Source organism: Stegodyphus dumicola, chromosome 11 (assembly GCF_044657685.1).
Source record: "Stegodyphus dumicola isolate Sdum_Otavi_A_Nest chromosome 11, ASM4465768v1".
NCBI lineage: Eukaryota > Metazoa > Arthropoda > Arachnida > Araneae > Eresidae > Stegodyphus > Stegodyphus dumicola.
The window spans coordinates 136,296,714-136,317,429 of record NC_140778.1 but is presented as its reverse complement, the minus strand read 5'-3'; the positions used below and the strand labels follow the sequence as shown (position 1 = coordinate 136,317,429).

General features: G+C 29.3%; 2 protein-coding genes across 5 annotated transcripts in view; one reads left to right on the top strand and one right to left on the bottom strand.

Moving 5' to 3' along the window:
• The window catches only part of LOC118199643 (zinc transporter ZIP1-like), a 36,894-nt gene extending 17,892 nt beyond the window's left edge, over positions 1 to 19,002 (top strand). Inside the window, exons 2-3 of the mRNA XM_035371537.2 lie at positions 7,761 to 8,272; positions 18,864 to 19,002. Coding sequence (XP_035227428.1) covers positions 7,761 to 8,272; positions 18,864 to 18,867 — 516 coding nt within the window. The 3' untranslated portion in view covers positions 18,868 to 19,002. The remainder of the gene's footprint in view (positions 1 to 7,760; positions 8,273 to 18,863) is intronic.
• LOC118183815 (NBAS subunit of NRZ tethering complex-like) overlaps positions 16,817 to 20,716 on the bottom strand; it is a 255,307-nt gene continuing 251,407 nt past the window's right edge. For all 4 annotated transcript variants that reach the window (XM_085827241.1, XM_085827243.1, XM_085827242.1 and 1 more), the window contains one exon: positions 16,817 to 17,192. In XM_085827241.1, coding sequence (XP_085683367.1) covers positions 16,887 to 17,192 — 306 coding nt within the window. In that variant the 3' untranslated portion in view covers positions 16,817 to 16,886. The remainder of the gene's footprint in view (positions 17,193 to 20,716) is intronic.

Sequence of the window (20,716 nt, the reverse complement as noted above, 5' to 3'; positions counted from 1 at the left end):
GCGTGAGAATGCTGAAAGAACATGCGAATCTTCTATACTTTTATTTTTTTCATTTCGTTCTTTCTCAGCCGGAAAGCATATTGAACGGTTATGTCGACCTTTGCACTTGGAGCAGACGAGATCGCTTCGACACTGATTTATGCGGTTGTTTGATTTCAGGCAAAGGTAACACCGGGCATGTTTACATAATAAATTTCTTCTCATCAACTGTCAGTGATTCACAGTCTTCAGTAACATGTTTGGATGTATTACAAAACAGACAGCAATTAGTAGTTTTGTTTTCTTTAACCGGCACCAGCAGCTACTGAGTGTAATGAACGATACTCCCTTTCCCACCCTTCTCTTTATAAACACAGGAAGTGCTTTCTGATTTATGAGTGGAGAGCAAAAGATGGCTTCTCTCGCGACTTTCCAGTTCTAAACGAACAAACTGCAATAATTCGTCAACATTAAAAAAAGATGACGAATCCGTTTTAGAATTGAATTCTAGAGTTATATCAGACGGCAGAGTTTTTATGGCTGGAATTAACATATAACTGTATTTATCCGGTGTGACTTCTAATGATTTCAAGCTGCGTATTTGAGTTTCTATAATGTCACAAAGTTTGCAAAGTTTTACAGTGTCACTGGATTTGGTTACTGGGGTAAGATTCAGGAGTTTTTGCATGTGTGAGTTTATAATTATATCTTTTCTGCCAAACCTATTTTTAAGTATTTCGACAACTTCATCGTAATTTGATTCCGAAATGCAAAAACCTTCTATTGCATTTACAGCAATGCCGCATAAGTACGATTTTAAATAATTAAAATTTTCGATCTTTGTTAAAGATTCATTATCATGGATTGCTACCTTGAAAGAGTTCAAAAAAACTTGCCCACTGGGTATAATCTCCATAGAATTTAGCGATGGTTAACTTTGGCAGATGCATACATTTATTGCTTTCGATTTTAGAATTAGTTTCGTTAAGAGAGTTTTCATTATCCGAATTTGTTACGTTATTTAATTCTTTCAATTTTTTATATGCTCTGAATTGCTATAACTGAATTTTCTCTTCGTATTCGATACAAGATAGAATTTTTGTTTCAAACTCTTACGCCTCTGATTTCAAGTCACGCTCTATCTGAGCATCTAACTCACTCAGAGCTTTCGATTTCGTGATTAATTGATCTAAATTTTCTTCTAATATATTTGTATGAATTTCTTCTTTATTCAACTCCGATTCAATTTTTTTTTTTAGAATCTTGGACACGGTGGTCCTGATAACTTTGCGTTTCAATTTTAATTTAACAACAGACTCTTCCGCCATAGTTACTCTACAAATTAGAAAATTTAGTCTTACCTTTTTTGCCGACTTCGCACACTTGCAACGTGCTAAATCCAATTCTTCCCGGCCGATGCACCAGCTGTTTCAAAATATTCTAAGATCTATAAATCGACATCAATCACTTTTAAAATGTAACTTTTAATATGTACAATATTTACAGATGATTGATCAAAACATGGTGGTTCAGTTGACAAACAAATCTATGTGCTTTCGCAATCGAAATCTTTCAAATAGGAAGCAAAGTGTTCCTAATCAAATAGTGTGCGCAGCATCAAACATCCATCTATCAAACTGCCGGTGGAGAGTCTATGGAAATTCAGAAGGCACGTCGCGCCGCATTCACACCATCTATCAATTAATCAAAATAATTTCCACATGTGCAATTCTCTGATTTTTTTTTTCCTGAAGTGAAAATAGGTCGATGTGTACATGGATACCAAGTTTGTGCAATTTTTTGACTTGTTATTTGGGCTTTGTGTAGCAGCGATTTTTGCAGCAAAAATTGTTGCTAGACAAAAGTGATTTTTGCAGCAAAAATTATTGCTAGACAAAGCCAAAATAACAAGTCAAAGAACTGCACAAACTCAATATCCATGTACCGCCAGTTTATGCCAAGGGGCACATGTAAATATATTTTTACCAAGACTTTTTAACACCTGTCTAATAACAACTTATTTGAGGAAACTATTTTTGTTCAAATAATTTAATTTAAATTTTAATAATTTTCTCATTTCTTCTGTAGTTATACTTTAATTTACATGTGCTTTTAATATTCTTCTAAAATATTTCAATATATACAAAAAATTATAAAATCATATAAAAATTATCAGTTTTAAGTAGGTACTGTTTTGTAAAGAAGTATTTATTATTGAGGGGCAAAATATTACAACTATAAGATTCTTCTGAAGAGTTTGACAAATAGTGTCAAATTTCTATTTTATAAAGGTAGAAGTTTAATAAAACTATAACTGTTTTTTTAATTGTCATTTACATTCTGAGTTCCTAAATGCATTTAATATCTTAGAACTAATTTACAAATTATAACAAATATGTAATTTGTTTCCCTGTCTGAAAGCTGCAATTAGTCTTAAAAATAATTTATTATGAAATAATAATTATTTAAAAAAATAATAATTTATAATTATTTATAAATGTAAAAAATAATTCCATTATTATTAGCTAATAATTCTTATTATTTATATTAGCTATTAATTATTGTATTAATTATTACATTATATAGTAAGTTATATTATTATATTATTTATTAAGGTAAATTATATATATATAATTAAACTTAGGAGATAATATAATCAATTAATCAATACGGTTTAGGAAATAAATTATTATTAACTAACTTTGCAGCAATTGCGCAAGTAATAATAACTTGTATTCGCACTAAATGGATTTAAGTTCATACAACATTATATATATATATATATACATATATATTATTATATTATACAATTTTTATGTTATATATTATTAAGCTATATAATATTAGCTATTAATTGCTTCTAATTAGCTAATTCTTTATTAGCACTCTTCAGCATAATTGTCAGGAACTGTGATGCCTTTCTTTCAAAGAGATTGTGATGCTTATAAATGAGATAATCCTGTCCCCTGGTGGCTTGAGAATCAGTCCGATTCAAAATCCAGATCCAGACTTTATCATCTGATTTCTGGTTATTTCAAAAATCTAAGCTTCATATGCACTAAGTGTGAAAAAATTAAAGGGACAAAAACACTATCGGTATATGATTTATTTCTAGCTTGATGAGTATTATACCTATACAGTCAAAAGTCGTTTATTCGGACACCCATAATTCGGACCTCAAAGCTACAAACTTTCTGCGCATGCGTCGTGTTGACTCATGCGCGCAGGACCTTTACGGCTGCGAATATGCTTGTGCGCGTGCGTAAAATATGTTTATGAGTGCGCGTTTAATGTATAACGGACGGTATAAGCTAAGCTAAAATTATCTAATTATCTATTTCAGTTAATGTTGCAGATTGCATTGTTCCTTAATCTTCGAATTGGATCCGGCTTATTATTTTTTGCAGACTGTTAGAGCAATTTTATAAAAGTAAGCTTGAACTTTCAATTATGTCAAATAGAATTTCTGATATATATTTATTAATATGTAAAGGATCTACAAAGCGAAAGTATGTTTCGAAGTTCATTAAACAAAAAGTGGAATTGCTGCAAAAAATGGATAAAGGCATATCCTTTGTTTATCTAAACTTTAAGGTTTGTTTTTCTAAACTTTGTTTATCTTTAACGCTGCAGCGCGCAATGAATTGGAAGTTGATCTGTCAGCACTATCCTTATCTTCAGGGCAGATGTTTTTATTTTATTTGGCTTATAATTCCTTACTAAATGTAGTATTTCATCTCAATGTACTCCGTCTTTGATATGATTTAAATCAAATTCCTCGTCATTATAATTCGCTTCCGATAGCGAAGAAAGTGACAGAGGTTATTGAAAACGAAAACATTTCGATTGGCTAATTAGTCGGTAGACACAGCAATTATAGGACTTGAACAGCGGAACTTTGTAAAGAAATTATGTCTGTTTATAGAATTAAAGAGAATATATTATCACATAAAAACGAAGCAACTTAAACAACTTACATTGAAAGAAATGTTTAATAAAGTAAACAAATAAATATTAAGCATTTTTTTTTTGTAAATTTTGATACCCTTTAGATCATAATTGTTCTTTATTTCATAAATTACGGTTTCATATTTTTAATTTTATAATTTCTGCATGCCATCTTACCAGATTTAAACTGATGATCTATAATCCGGAAAAATCGATAATCCGGAATCACCGAAGTCCCGACGAGTCCGGATTAATGACTTTTGACTGTATCAGTACAGTAATAATGTGAAGTTATGCCATAGGTTGGAATGGTAAAAGGCAGATAAGTTGGGATCTAACTTTCTCAATTTAGTGCAATTCCTAAGTTCAGTGTTGCCTACACTTATTATGCAGTTCATGTGATTAACATGATTGATACGAATTTTAGTTAAATAGAACCGAGGGCTTCTTCAGAGAAAGATGAGTTTCTATAGAAAATTTTTAATTCGGAGATCTGGGAATTTTTCGACGATTTTTTTAGAAGATTATAACATTGATAAATTTAACTAAAATAATGGTAATATATTGAAATTATATTTAAGGAATAACATTAAAATAAAACATTTTTATTTTTTTGCTGGCATATTATCAAGTGACATTACTTTAATTTTGGCGACGACTTATAACAGTATTTTGAATCTGAAAGATAAACAAGGTAATAAATGCTATAAAGCACAGTTTACAAAACAAAAGTAAAGTAGCTATGTAATTACATAGCTATAATTAATTATAGCTACGTAATTACATAGCTATTTGCTATATAGCTTTAATTAATTACATAGCTATTTTGCTATGTAGCAAAAGGAAATTAGCTATGTAATTAATTAAAGATCTCTACCTTTTAATTTTTGCATGGTAAGAAGTTTTCCCGTGTAATTGTCTCAAAATATTCGGAATTGTCAGAATATGCATCTGTTTTCTCTATAAAATTATTTGGTACTTTTCCGTTTTGCCGGCGCAAGCGATAAAGTCGCCAATAATGGTACAACCCATGCCAAACGAAATATTCTCGCTGGTAACCTTTTACGCCTCATTTTCAAAACAAGTCGCAGCTTTTTCTTATCAGATTGATTGTTTCTTTCAGTACTGGCATATCATTACATAGAATTTTTATCAGATAGTTCAGTTTTATGTTTAAGGCAATTTTCGGTAATTAAGTTAATTAGGATGCAATCACAGCACTTACCCGAAGCCAAAAAATATAGAAAAGGTAAAGTCAAGGGTTAAATTCATCACTTCTAATGAGAATGCATTAGCGAAGTAAAGCACTGCAGTTTTACATAATTTCTGAGTAAGCTATTCGTATGAATTGAAATATTTCTTGCATTTAAACTTGTGTTCCAAATTAAGATTTAACTTGAAATTAATGTGGATAATTACTAAGAGCATTAGATTTTTGTAGAGTAGTTTACGTGAGATGAGATCGCTTGGGGTCACGTGATATGAACCGGCGAATCAGGATGTTGAACAATGAAAGCATAGTAAATTCTTAATGTCTTTTTACAAATTTGTTGTCTATATTTATTGGCTTTTTATAAAATTTTAAGCAATATTAAAATGTTTATGCCTTCTTTTTTAAAAAGAATTCTTAGAACTAACATTTTTTTAATAATTTTTATGTGTATACTGTATGTTGTCGCCAATAAAGTCTGCTTGGCGAGATTTGCGCCGGCGAAACGGAAAAGTACCAATTATTTTAATATTTTTTCCACTGTTTCCCCCCCCAAAAAAAAAACATTTCTGGCCTTTTTTCTTTTACTGAATTGGTAGAGCTAATTTTTCTTCAGGATTTTAAACTTTGCAAATTGGAAAGTTTAGAAGGATCTGAAGACAAGATTTTTAAAGATCCACAATTCTACAACGCTCCAGAAAAATGTCTTCATTGTATTAACACATAATGGATGTATATTACAAAAAGTTTGTGATGAATTTCTTACATTTTGGAGAATTTTTGGAAGGACAAAGAAAACATAATGTTTGAATGTTGTACTTCTGATACTTAAAGTCTTTTTCTTAACATATTTATCTTCCCTTTATTTTCTCAAATTTTCTCTTGACACAAGACAAAATGTCAAAAATATTTCTAATTTTTTTGCATATAACAGGCATTTATAAAAAATAATTTTTCTATTAATAAAAAAATTGGAAACTGACAATTTAAAAGATTCACCTGTTGTAGAGCCAGTGATTCTTATCGCGGTAGGGCCACAAATTATAGTAGACTACCACAGACAAAAGGCAGCTGTTGACTTGTCCGACCAAATGAATGCCTACAGCAATACGTAGGACCATAAAATGGTATTAAAAACTAGCCTTCGAATTGTTACTAAATACCGCGGTTGTAAATAGTTATGTTTTATACAAAGATATTACGAAGCAGAAAATTAGCATTACTGAATTCCGGAAAGAATTAGCACTATCCCTTACAAGTTGTGAAAAAGAAGACATTCCATTGAACAGAAATGCAAGAATAGCTAAAACACGACAACATAAACTCCAAAGAAAACCAGGAAAAGCCTCTGATGTATGGAAATATTGTAAATTATGTTATAATAAAAATGCAACAGAAGCTGGTAGAGTAATGGCCAGAAAAAAGACTAAGAGAGTTGTCACATTATGTTTACCATGTTTCAGTGAAATCCATTAGTCCTGTAATGAATCAAATTTAAGTGAATTTTAAATAAATTTTCTGTAATTCCTTAAAACAGTGTAAATGTTATAGTTATATATCATGTTACCGCTGTCAGCCAGTGGTGGTCGATGCAGCCTAAACAGAAAGTCTAATTTAACCTTTTGAAGACGGGATGGCCATTATAGTGGCCATAGAGTCCTCTCTTTGAAAAGACGGAGTTGTTCATTTTAGTGGCCATGTCTTTTTACTCCATTTTCCAAGCTGAAAAGTGGGGTGAAATATCAAATTTGACATCCCTGGGGTTTTAACCAATTATCTCTTTCAAAGGTCTTCCTTTTGCGAACCCCTCTGAGAATCTATTAAACTACACACAAGAATCTTTGTTGCAAATAGGTGATTTCTTAAAGGGAGGAAAGCATTCGGTCCAAGATTCCCCGTCCTTTGGTAGCTTTTACTGCTACCAAATCCCCGGCCTCAAAAGATTAATTTAAAAATTTAATTTTAATTTAAAAAATTCAACATTGTAAAAATTGTATAATTTACCCGTTTTGCAAATTTTCTGGTTCCTACCGTTATATCAGGTATTCAGAAATATTTGTTTTGTAGTTGTCGTTGTAAAATAATGACTTAGTAATTTCTTGCAAATGCATTTTATTCAGCAAAATAATCTGCTTTACCTTCAGTTGAATGTTCGCAATAAGTTGAAAGCTTATAAATTCCACATTTGTAAAAGTTCTTGAATTCTGGATACAGAAAAGCAAGGAGTTTTATTTATAGAAGGGAAATTTCAATTGATTTTAATGTTCCTTCCCCTGACGAAGTGAAGTTGATTGAATTCTTCTTATGTTTATTCTGTTTTGTCCTTTAAATGTCATTAATTTTTTGAATGCTTGTTTAAAATTTTTGGCTTTAACATTTTTTAAATTCCTTGTTGCATTTATAGGATTATTTGAAATGTATTAATTATGAATTTCAGTTTTGTGAAAAATTAGTTCTAAATTTCTTACTTTACGGATAATTTTTCAGCAGCTTAATGCACGAAAATACTAGGCATGTTTATATTTTGTTTTAAAAAAATTGTTTTGTAATTGTAAAAAAAAATATATAAATGTCTTTTTTTAGGACAGACAAATTTTCTTACTTTTTTAAATATTTTTTTTAGATCGTGCTGAATTGCCAGGATGATTTCGATGAAGAAAAAGTACCCTTTCTGGTTCACGAACATTCTCATCAAAATCTTGATGGTGAAGTCTACACTACAATAAATAATTATGGAGCAGTCAATGATGAACGCACCGAACATCATGATCATGAAATATCTTTCCATCAAGACCAGAGCTCGCATTCTGTTTTACGTTCTTTATTTTTAGTTTTTGCGCTTTCATTACATTCTGTTTTTGAAGGCCTGGCTATTGGTCTCCAAGCTTCTGCCGAAAGTGTAATCCGCATATTGCTGGCTGTTCTCATCCATAAATGCATTCTAGCTTTTACACTTAGCCTGAATCTCTCTCATAGCAAATTGAAAAAGGGAAGCATTGTAAAGGGAAACATTATTTTTTCCCTTACCTCACCCGTTGGCATTGTTATTGGGGTGGTTTTGATTGATTTTGTCAAAGGTTTAAGCATGCTAGTCACAAGTGGAGTTTTGCAGGGTTTAGCTGCAGGAACATTCATGTATGTTACCTTTTTTGAGGTATTGCCTCATGAGCTAAATTCTAGTGATGATCGTATGGTAAAAATGGCATGTTTGTTACTGGGTTTCTCAGTTGTTTCACTATTACTAACTTTTCTTCCTGGATAAGTGCAATCAAAGGATTACACTAAAATATAGGGTGTCTAAAAATTATATCTCTCAATAACATCAAACTTTCTTTTTGGCAGCAAATTTTTTGGAATAGGAAAAGGCATGCCAATACATGCACTGACTCTCAACATTTTTCGCATTACACATTGCACCTGATTCATGCAAGGACTAAAGGGGCAGATACCCTATATTTTTAGGAGGTGCCTCCAAATCTTATAAAATTCTATGTATCTTTTGGTTTAAAGGCTTTTAAACTTTCTTATTTTAATTCTTAATGACATCTTCATTAACGTTATTTAAACTGCTATTTTATTATTTTTTCAAAATATTCCTTATAATATTTCTTTGAAACATTGTTATGCTATTTAAAATAAATAAAAATCTGTATTTTTTTATTTTAGATTTTTAATTTTAAACTCGAGTTTAGTTTTCCATGACTTCAGAATGCTATTTAGATCACTATTATACTATTTTGTTTTGAAATACAGTGAAGCAATATGTCTTTCAAGGGACCATTCACTAAGATGTAGAAACAATACTTTATAATGTATATATTCAATAATGAGACACATTAAATATAAAATTTTGATACTACTAACCTACTACTGATATTACACAATTTTATTATCCTACTTTCAATTTATTTAAAATATTACATTTTTTTTCCAAAGAGCATTTTAAAGCCAATTTTAATTTTTTTGAACAATGTATTGTTACACACAGAGAAATTTCTGAGGATATCAATGCAATAATTAGCATTTTGATAAGAAGTCTGAATTATTTCTTCTTCATCCCCATCATTTAAATGTTTTCAATCAGTTCTTCAACTGTACACAGGGTTGCCACGCTACCTGGAAAACCGGAAAAAGTCAGGGAATTCGAAAATTGACCAAAAAAATTCAGGGAATTTAAATATTTTAGTCAAAATCTGGAAAAGTCAGGGAATTTCATACTGCGATCTCCCCCCCCCCCAACGCGAGTTTTGCGCTGACGTTGGAAGCGATCACTTTCTTGGCAAATTATGTATCACATGAACGTCATTCGGGCATTTGGCATAGAGCCAATTTTCGCATTTCCAATTTAGATTGTCTTTTAGAAAGGCAAAGCAAGTTTCCAGCAACTTAGGTTTCCAGTAAGGTCGAGAATTGAGAGACTCACTTGTGCAGTGCATGTTTAATTAAAGAAAATATGTTTTTTCATATAAAACAAAATCGGTTCAATCCTAGTATACGGCACCATAGAGGTTTATGAATTCTATTCTAACCTCCATCTGCAGTACACACGGGATTCGTCGACATTATGATAAGCAGTAAAAGGCTAATTTTGGTGTTCGTGACAATTTTTAAAAGCATTTCAATGTTATCGAAGGGTATACTACTAGAATTATACCACAAAATATTTTAACTTTTTATTTTTTCTTTTTAATAAATGCCTTATTTGTCATTTTGCAGTAAAACAAAAAATTGTAATTAGTCATCCAGGCTAACCATTTAATATGACTATATTCGTTAAAATATCCTTGATTATTCAATTTTTAATTTTTTTTATGTTACTCATATCATTTAATGTTGCTTCTTCCCCCTAAGTTGATTTATTATTAGTAAATAATACTTTCAAATTTTTACGAATCCTGGAACTAATTCTAGCAGTATGAAATTTAATGCACATATTTTTTGCTTATGCATGCTGCTGAATAAATATAAAATACCTGAATTGATTTTAAAATATCATTAAATAGATTTCATTCTTCTTTTAGTTGCAAAATGTCAGCAGAAGAAAAAAAAAAGGGGGGGGACATTTTTTAATCCAGATTGGGCATCTTCTGTAGAAAAAATAATAATTCGAAATTGGATTGGGTTAAAAAATCCCTTTTTAATAAAGCAATTTATGATTGTTTGTCCAGGCAAGTGAACCTGGATCAACCTTTGCTGGTGGAACATTTGCAAATTCATAATGGCACCCAGATCCAAAGGTTGTGCTACACTAGTGTAATTTCCTGGGAAGAAAAGAACATTTGCAAGAAACATGTTGCAAAAAAATTTGTCGTTTGAAACTGGGTGGTACACTGATCTATAAAAAGTAAAATTTTACGGTTTTGTCTCCTAATAGTTTTGCCTATTATTTTCTTGAGCCATTATTTAAAAAGTCTGTATTTATGAATGCTTTCTTATTTACTTTATATTCTAATAGCAAAGTTTTAGAAGTTTTGAAGCAGCTTAGTTTTTGACTTTCCTGCAACTAAAGGAGTTATCTCTTCCATACCATTAGCATTTACATAAAGTAAAGCAGTGAGACATTCTTTGCTTACTGGGCACCTTTGAAACTTAAGTTTCTTGCAGGTATAAGTTTAAAGAAAAGAGCTGTTTCATGAGTGTTATAAATATCTTTTAATCCATCTATTTTAGTGGATAAATTCTTGAACCACTTTTCAACTGAGTCAGCAGGAATGTTTTTTGATTTTCCATTTAGTATATGAGATGAGATTTCAAGCTGCAATTTAAATTTATGCAGCCATCTAGTTGAAAAGTAAGCTTTCTTCACATTCAATTCAAGTGTTACTTCTTTTAATTTCTCGATTAACATGAATTCTCAATTCACAAGAATATTGGATGCACGACACTGAATGAAAAATCGTATCAAAATGGCTTTGACCTCAAGAAATTTTCCATCTTGAACATGCAGTTTCTTTGAAGCAAATTGTACAAATTTCTGCTCTTTCTTCAACTCAATTTTTGTCAAACCAGTATTCTCATCAAATTCTTTTTAAGATTTGAATTTTATCTTATAATGAGAGTGCCTTTAGCTTTCATGATATTTTGTATCAGTTAATTCTGCTCCTCCAAGCGTGTCCTGCCTTTGTTTCCTCCTCCTTTCCCCATTTCCGAGAAAAGTATTTGAAAGAAAACCAGTGCAGTAAGTCACACAAAAGCAATGTATAGCCAAAGGTATGTGATGTGTAAAAGAAATATTTTACTATTAAAATAAATAGGATGGAATTGGTACCTAGATGAAACAATGTTTAACTGTAAAAGACTCCGCTGTATTTATTAGTTAATCCTTGGGATTCTTCAGTGTCATTCATCAGAGTAGTTTGAGATGGATACATACACCTTCTTTGAAGAGAAAGTAAAACTTTTCAGTCTACTTGTAAAGATGCATTGCAGCACAGGGGAATTATTTCAAATAATAACATGCTTTGGAAGATGTACCAATTTTTTTAAATCTAAATCATATTTAAATGCCCTAATACCTAGCAGAACTTTGCTAATAGATATTAATTACTGAGGCAAATCTAAAAATTGTGCATCCTAATACCTAATTTAATAAATTAAATAGCATTTTCATATATGTAAATTTTTTATATTTTAATACTGCTGTCCCTCTCAGTTTTTAATTTAAGCAAATGCTTAATACAGTTCTGATACTTAGTCCCAGCTCCTGGAGTTTTGATGCCCTGGGTAATCAGTACAGTTGGTGTAAGTAGTAATCTCTGTAGTAGTTGAACAACTTAATAAGTCATTGCAAAATATTGTGAATGCTTCCTAAGGTCACATTGGTCTTCTGTGGAGACGGTTATGATGAGGGTGTTCATTGCAAACCTTTAGTTCTTGCTTATGAGAACAACTTAATGTAGTCTAGATGATTGCTAAAGTTACCTGTATTTGGAGCCAGCCACGTTAATATACAGCATTGTGCCAATATAGAAACAACATATCCTAAAGTTAACATGATCACTGTCAAAGTTGATTATGTGTGTCTGTTTACACATGCCAAGATTTTAATTGCATTTTTACACTTTAAAATTGTTTTCTGTTGTTTTATTATTGAGATATAAATATAACAGGTAGTAGTAGTAATTAAATTCACATGAGTATATGTGTAATTGGTGTATGAAATAACATTTCTGCTTCCTGTGGCAGCTACGAGATAACTCAGAACTATAAAAACAATACTCGTCCTCTCTGTCTACTCACGCAAAGCTCCTCATTTGCAATATGCTATTTTCCATTACTCCGACACGATTTACCGAACAAGAATTTGAATAGTCCACTTATAACATTTCCCAAGTGAATAAATAAACAAACAAACAAAAATCATTCTAAACATTTACTTACAGTTTCGAGATATAAGTGATCCATTTCAGTATACCAAGTGTATTAATTCCTTCCTGCATGTCAAACACCTAAACATTGCATGCATTTACTACAGCAGTATTCGTATTTGGTCATTTAGCTGGTGGTAGCGAACATGTTAAGCGAAACGAAAACTGTTTTGAGTCATTGGGTGAGAATAAGAGCCTTTTGCATTTCTTCCTTTTTGAAACACTATTTGCAGTGGATGTTAAATTATTATTTGATGAGAGATCTGTAGACACCCATTATTTTATCTGGATTTTTCATCAGGGTAATACATCATCTTTGGAGTGAATTTGTCAGATTAAAATATCAAAAGAGATTAATTACACTGTTTTATCATGGAATAGATCAGTTTAAATTTGAGATTAATTATTATTTTTATTATGGGGTAGATTTAACTACCTAGTTAATATGTTCTGTAATTTAGTAAAAGATAACATGATCTAACTCAAAATAGGTAGGAATGTTAAGTTTCATTCATCTTGAAATGTTTAGAAAAATTTCTTATTTAAAAAAAAGGGGGCATGGTTAAGAATCAGATAATTAATTTAGAAGTCAAACAACAAAAATCACCATTTTATTTCCAAATTTTCACAGGACTAGTTTCAATGGTTTTACCGAACCTTCATCCTTAGCTGCCTCAGCCTGGTTCGGTAAAACCATCGAAACTAGACCTGTGAAAATTTGAAAATACAACACTGATTTATGTTGTTTGACTTCTAAATGAATACTTGTCCGGCATATTATTGTATCTTAATTAATCAGATAATTGTTAAATAAGAAATGTGATAAGTAGTTAAATTAGAAAAAGAAGTTTTAAGAATTTGCCAAAGATATTAAAAATTTGAATGTGTTCATTATAACGAGCCATATATTTTAATTATTTATCACCATGAAAGTGTTCATATCATGCCAAAGAATTTATATTTGGTATGCTGTTTATTTTCTTGTTATATTAATGAAATACTGAGATGGATTTCATTGTTCAATTTGAGGCATTTTATTACATACAGTTGGTTTGTTACTTAGATTTCATTTTGATTCTTGAGAAGTTATGTGAAAAATGTTGATATTTTATCAATGTTATACACTTAGTATAAATCATTTAGCGAATATCTTACTGTTCTGTTTCAGACTTCTGTAATATGTAGAATTATAATTTCAAAATTACATACTGAACAACTGTAAATATTTGTGGAGCATTATTGTATAATCCTATTGTTACGCTATCATCTATTATACCATTTCCCAGATCGTAAAAAGACTGATATTGTATTTATTGTGATAATTTTCTTTTATTTTTATTTAAGAATTGTATTGTCTTGAAATGCATGTTTAATTTAAATTGCTGTTAATTGATCATTTTTGAGGTCTAGTGCCCAAAATGAATTCGAAATTGATGAATATTGTGTATGTACATGGATACACTTGTTGATTAGGATATAGAATGCTAATCATCTTTCTAGCAAGTGAAAATGTGTGTTCTTATATGTGATGTATGTGTTTCGTTATAATGTATTCCATTTAGTGCAGGGAAATAATTTCCCCCCTCATTTCATTATTTTTTATTATGAAGATGATTGAAAAGAAATACTTTTATGTAAATCACATTTGCTCTTAATATTCCTTAGAATTCCAAATATTTTATCAGTATAAAGTTTCTTTTAAGATGTTTTATTTATTTTTATAAAAAATATTTTATTTATCTAAAGATATGCTTTTTCTTTAATCACTTTTGCATTCTGTTTAAGATAAGTTTTAAATCAGTTGATAATGTATGTTTATATATATATAGATAGATCGTTGTTGAATGGAATGTAAAGTGCTTACTATTAATAGGTGAATATGGAAATGTGTGTTCTACTAAATATGATGGTATATGTGTTTTTAACATGTGTTCTTTAAGCATGGGGAAATATTCCTCTAATTTTATTTGCTAAACTGTAGTTTTTTAATTAGTTTTGTTTTAAGGATCAACCTATTAACCACTTGCGCTACGACTAAACTTCACGGTTGCGGTACCGTGCGCTACAATATAACAAGCGGTAAAGTGTCTCATTTACGCCGCTCTGCGTCTGCGAGTGCAATCCAGAGCTGTAACTTGAGAAATAAACAATCTCGTTGTTAGGCGATGTGTGCACCACGTTATTTTTATTTTTGCATGTGGTTTGAGACAAAAGCATTTCGACATGCGTGGCGCGTCTTTTTAGCGCAAGTGGTTAAATATATTATTCTACCTAGTAAAAGAATTATTATACTCCTATATTGAACTGTGAAAATAAAATGTTATCTTAAGTTAATTACATTTCCACTAACTTACTTCTATATTCAAAGTACAGTAATACCCCGACTGTAGAATTTTTTTTGAGGGGGGTAGTTTAGGCATATTTGAAGTGAAATTTGAATGCAGAGTAAGAACAGAAATTTGCATTTTATGATATTCTACAATTTCACAATCATCTCATACATGAAGAAATTGAGAAGCCAGGACTAATTGTTAAAAAAGGGAAATGTTTTTAAATTGAGGTTAAATCTTATTGAAATTAGGAAGGTTAAATCTTATTTAAATTAGGAAGAAAACTTCAGAGACAATTATTTGGGCAATCGACGATGAGCAGTAGTAAAAATGGAGGAAGCAAATAACTTACTAAAAGCTTATTACAACGTGGTTTTAAGGAAAACATGAAGTCAATTTTGGTGCAGAATTCACTATCAGAGATTCTTTCATTACAACAAGTTCATCTGATTTTATAATTATAATGTAAATTACAGATAGTTGTGAGATTAATAATTTTTACACTATATAGAGTTAAACTTTTTATTATAAGCAAATATGGTCTTTCTTTTAGTTATGAAAATTAATAGTCAGCCTTTATTCTATTGATCATCTAGGAATTAATTTTTATGTAACTTTGGGGTATTATGGTGTACTTTTGAATTACAATGTTTCTTTTATTTCCATTTTAAAATAATGTTAATTTGATGTCATTTTTTGATAAATTTTATACCCTGTGTTCAAAGATGAATTTCAAATTAATGGATAACATTTATATACATATATATGCTGTTTATTTGTTGAATATGATATACAGTGTTTAACTTTTCTTCTAAATGATAAATATACGAAAATGTGTGTTCTATTAAATATGATGTTGTATGTGTGTTTCATTATAATGTATGTTCAACTAGAGATAGGAAACTAAAAACATGTTTATACATATATTTACTAAGCTCTTTTTGCATAAATTTCCTTTTTTTTAAAATTATTATTATTTTTTATTTTTTAGTTTTGCACTAGAAATCAGCAAATTGAATATCTATTTTCCTAGTTGGTTTAAAAAAATATATTTTACAGGTTTTGAGTTACACAAATTGCATAGATTAGTTTTAGGTATATTACATCTGCATTTAAAATATTGAGTAAATAACAACAAAAAGTAAGTTAAAAACTGAAGTAAAAAAAAAAATAATAAATCTCTATCTCTTAAAGAGGTACTAAGGAAATTAATGATTGAAATAATAATTAAAATTAGAGAGAGCCAGCCGTAGTTTTGTTTCTATATACACGGTTTTATTTTTATTATAGAACAAAACATTGGTATATTTGAAAGTAATTATTTATGAACAAAAGACTGAACTTGAAGTATGATAATATTTTACTTATTTCTGATTTTTGCTTTAAAATTTGAATTTCCTGCATTATTTGCAACAAATTTTTATTAACTGATAAATAAAATTGTTGAATTTAGAGGTACAAAATCACTTTTCAAATATCTTTTGGGCGTTTAGTTATAATTTTTTAAAAATATTTAGCCAGTTATGTTTTTATAGAATAAAACATTTTTTACGAACAAAGTATGTAACTACCATGACAGTTTATTTTTAGTGTATTCGGATTAGTTTTAAATAACTGAAATTGCTTCTTTCATCTGTTGTAGTATCTTCAATAAAAGTAATTTGTATAAAATAAATCTTTGTTGGTAATTAATCAACGTACCTGTTACTCAGTGTTATTCTAAGTACTGAAAAAATAGAGTCATTGAATTCAGAGATATGTTTTTTTAATGGATTTTGACTATTTCGTCACAGTTATTTTATATTAATAGAAAAAAAAAAGCATTATTGAATTTGAAAAATCAATTTTTAACAATCTTGATATAATTTTTGATTTAAAGTGATATTTTTAAGAATTGTGCATCCAAGGGGGGGAATTGTGAATTTTGCATTATGATGAATTTGTATGAAAATACTGTGTTCATAAAAAGATGCACCATTAAATTCAATAAAAAAGTTTTTATTTCATGTATATATAAATTTTATTTTATAATCATATATCATCACAGACATTCTAAGATTTATTTGCAGATAGCCACCTATGTAGAACATTAATTGCAGAAGAAAATGTGCTGAGACCTGTATGTGTAGAATTCTTAATGAGCAAAATGCTAGCAGCCTCAGAATCGTAACCCGCTTCATGAAGTTCTTTAACTATACTGTCGATTGATTTATAACTGCCTTGTATATTACTGTCATCTTGACAATGTAATAAGAATTCTATCACTGGCTTGTATAATCCACTTGATATTATCCTTGATGTCAAGTTGTGTTTCAGGATTAGATCTAAGAGTTCATCATCATAATCATCGCCAGTAATCTAAAATAAATGAAAAATTTGTGTTGTGACAGAGATTTCTTACAAATATTATCTTATTATTATTTATCTATATACTATGTTAGTTATTTATACATATTTTACTTATATTTATGTGCTGTTTATATGTGTTTTAATGTAATAAATGCATTTAAAATTTGCTTCTTAGTAAATGTTTTTCATCTAGGATATTACATATTTTATTTAGAATTATATACTTAGATTTACCTTAAAATATATCTTAATAAGAAGAATCTTAAAATATATGGAAATTTTATAAATTTTGGATAGTATTAAAAATATACAGAGAGTGTTCACACATTTTTGTAATGTTTTTACAGAGATTTATATATAAACAAACCTTATAATTTTATTTTCTAACATATACAATCTGATAGCTCTTTCATTGAACTATCATTACATCTTAATTTCCGAGATTAAGTCCTTTTCTTTGTATCAAAATTGATTTTATTCCACTTCTTCTTCACAATCTTCCAGAGTCCATCCAATGTTTTGGGATGCCGCTTATAAAGAGCATGTTTTAAAAGTCCATATGCACAGTAATCCATAGGAGACACATCAGAGGACTTGGATGGAATGCATTTAAAGGGAATAGCTTAAATTCAGGTTTAATTTCTCATTTTTCAAAAAAAAAATAGAGCAGTATATTTAGAGGTATGTTTTGGAGCCTTATTATGATGGAAAACAGTGAAGATTGTTTGAATAAAGAGATGGAAATTCTTTAAAAATAGGTGTTAAAACATATTTCTGATGATAATCTGAATTAATTTTGATATTTTTTCTACTTTCCTTATTTTAAGTTTTCCTTTATAAGAGAATGCAGTAATAGCTATAAAACCTTTAGAAAAACCTTCCTTATTTTCTCTGAACCAAAATATTTTCCTCCTCTGTTTCGGTAGTAAATAGATCTTTTTCTATTGCAGTCATATAAGTATATCCAAGCCTAATCATAACTATACATTTCCATTTCTCACCTGCCTAATAATCTTCATACAGCAATCTGCACAGTCTTAAACCAAGAAGCATGTTTTGGCATTATGCAATGAACATGTTTTTGTTTTATTAGCTTTAAATCAGATTTTATAATTTTGTTTACAGTTCCTACAGAGATATTTAAAGATTTTGCAATAGCTCTATGGGGGCTGAATTTTCCTTTAAAACATGAGCTGCAACTTTAGATTTAGAGCTCTACGTACCTTTGTTGGGTATACATTTTTTGCCTTTTTTAGTCAAATGTAAACTTTGACATTTCTTTCCTCTCATATGTCACGTATTTTTACATCATTTTTTTAATAATTGAATTATTCTCTTCGAACATCGCAAAAATATAGCCTTTGATCCATTGTTTATTTTTCAATGACATTTTATAGAACATTTTTAATGCTGCAGACAATAATTAAAATTTCATGCCAGTCATGTTTGTATTTTAATACTTTAATCCATGGAGAAAATCAAAATCGTTACAAAAATGTGTGAACACCCTCTGTAGTTGCTTCAGGAATTATAAAAAAAAATATTAGTCTTATATATGCTTAGATATTATTACTTTTAAGAGAACATTTTTCTAGATATTAAATATTCTTGTAAATCAGAATTTGTATGTGTAAAGAAACTGTCAACACACTTTTGTACTAAAATATATTTCTTTACCAGATGAACTTACGGCCTCTTATAAAAGGATTATGGATTTACACGTGCCTATCAAATGTACGAGACGAAGAAGGTGCACTTTATGCAGTAGGAATCATGTGCAAAAAAGAACCACAATTCAGTGTAAAGAATGTTTGGTTGCTTTGTGTTCTGAAAAGCAAAACAATTGCTTCAACATTTATCATCAGTTAATGGCTGCTTATCCATGGTCGTTCAGTCCTTGATGAAAAAGAATCAATGAATATTTACTTATTGGAACTAGAGATGTTTGTTCAATTAAGGGATTAATGAAAGTTCTTTACTGTGCAGCATTTTTTAATATTATGAACTGTATAATAGGTGCCTCCATAATAAAGAGACCACCACATTCGGCCTTGTATAAATTAATAGACTAGGTTACATATGTAATTGTTCACAATCTGCCATTGGGGGAAAAAAACGAACTGTATAATTATTTATTATTTAAGCAAGTAACAAATTATGCAAATTGTGACAATACTCCCCCTACTGCAATTTTTTTTCCCAGCTGACAAGGATTTAACAATGCATAATAATAAATAAATAAATAAATTTGATGAAGAAAATATGGTGAATGTTACTACCGAAATTGATTTTAAATTAAGGGAGATGTCATTAAAAATAAAAACATGAATGCTTGCCTAAAATAAAAGTGTAAGAAAATATAAATATCATTTACAGTTCAGATAACAATAATGACTGGGCTTATTGCGAAAAACAATCAGGAATTTTTTCATTCTAGAAAATCAATGTTTTTAGGATTTGGGAAATTATATTGCATAATTGTTTATAAATAATTCAAGCTAAGCTTTAAAAATTGCAATAATAAAATACAAAACAAACAGAAAATAAAAGCAAGAATGTTCCATAGAAATTAAAATTAGATTTATAATATTCATTAAAAAAAGAAGGCGATTGTTGCAGTTTGGTATATCTAGGTCACCACGGTCACTTCATGACGGCCCTATGTGCCATGCTTAATTTCTGGAGTGAATTTGTGTTAACTCTTAAAAAAAATTTCTCTCATTTGCTTTAATTTAAAGAGACTGGTGAGAAACTGAATATAATTTGTCAAATTTTATTGGAAAAATGATTAAAGATACAAGAGTTTTAATTATTATATTTCATGTTCTCTTTAATAAATGGACATATTTGTAAATGGTTTTGATTAAATGCAGATTTCAAATTGAGCTTTAATAAAAATTTTTAAATAAGGTAAATTTTTTTTTATATGAAGCATTTTAGGATTTAGACTCTAAACTACAACTCGTATGAAATGACAACTGGAAGCAATCTTTTATAAACATGTTGAAACTGGTAACTTTACAAGATTAATAGTATTCATAATAGTTTTAGAAATTTTAGATTATCATTAGTTAATTTACCTGAAGACCAAAAGTAAAAATATGATTAAAACCCAGCATTTTAAGCTTAAGAAAATAAAGAATATAAAAGATATTTCTAAAACTCCAAAACAATATGTTTGGATATATTGTTTCCAGGTTAAACATCTATGGAAAAATGTAGTTAAGTTTTATTTTCATGAGGAAAATTGATATACAAATTAAAAATAAGTAGTAAAAAAAATTAGATTTATAATATGAATAAATACCTACATAAGATATTTACCATGATATATATATATATATTATTAAATTATCATGTTTATCATTCAGTACTTGAATTTTATCAGCAGCAGCGAATATTTTTAGCTGTGTGAAATTGCTATTATTAATTTACTAAATATTAATTTAGCTTGTTATATTTAGATTAGACATATGTAACACAAGATTACATAAAAACTTACTAATTTTATGATGAAGCAACTTATGCAATTT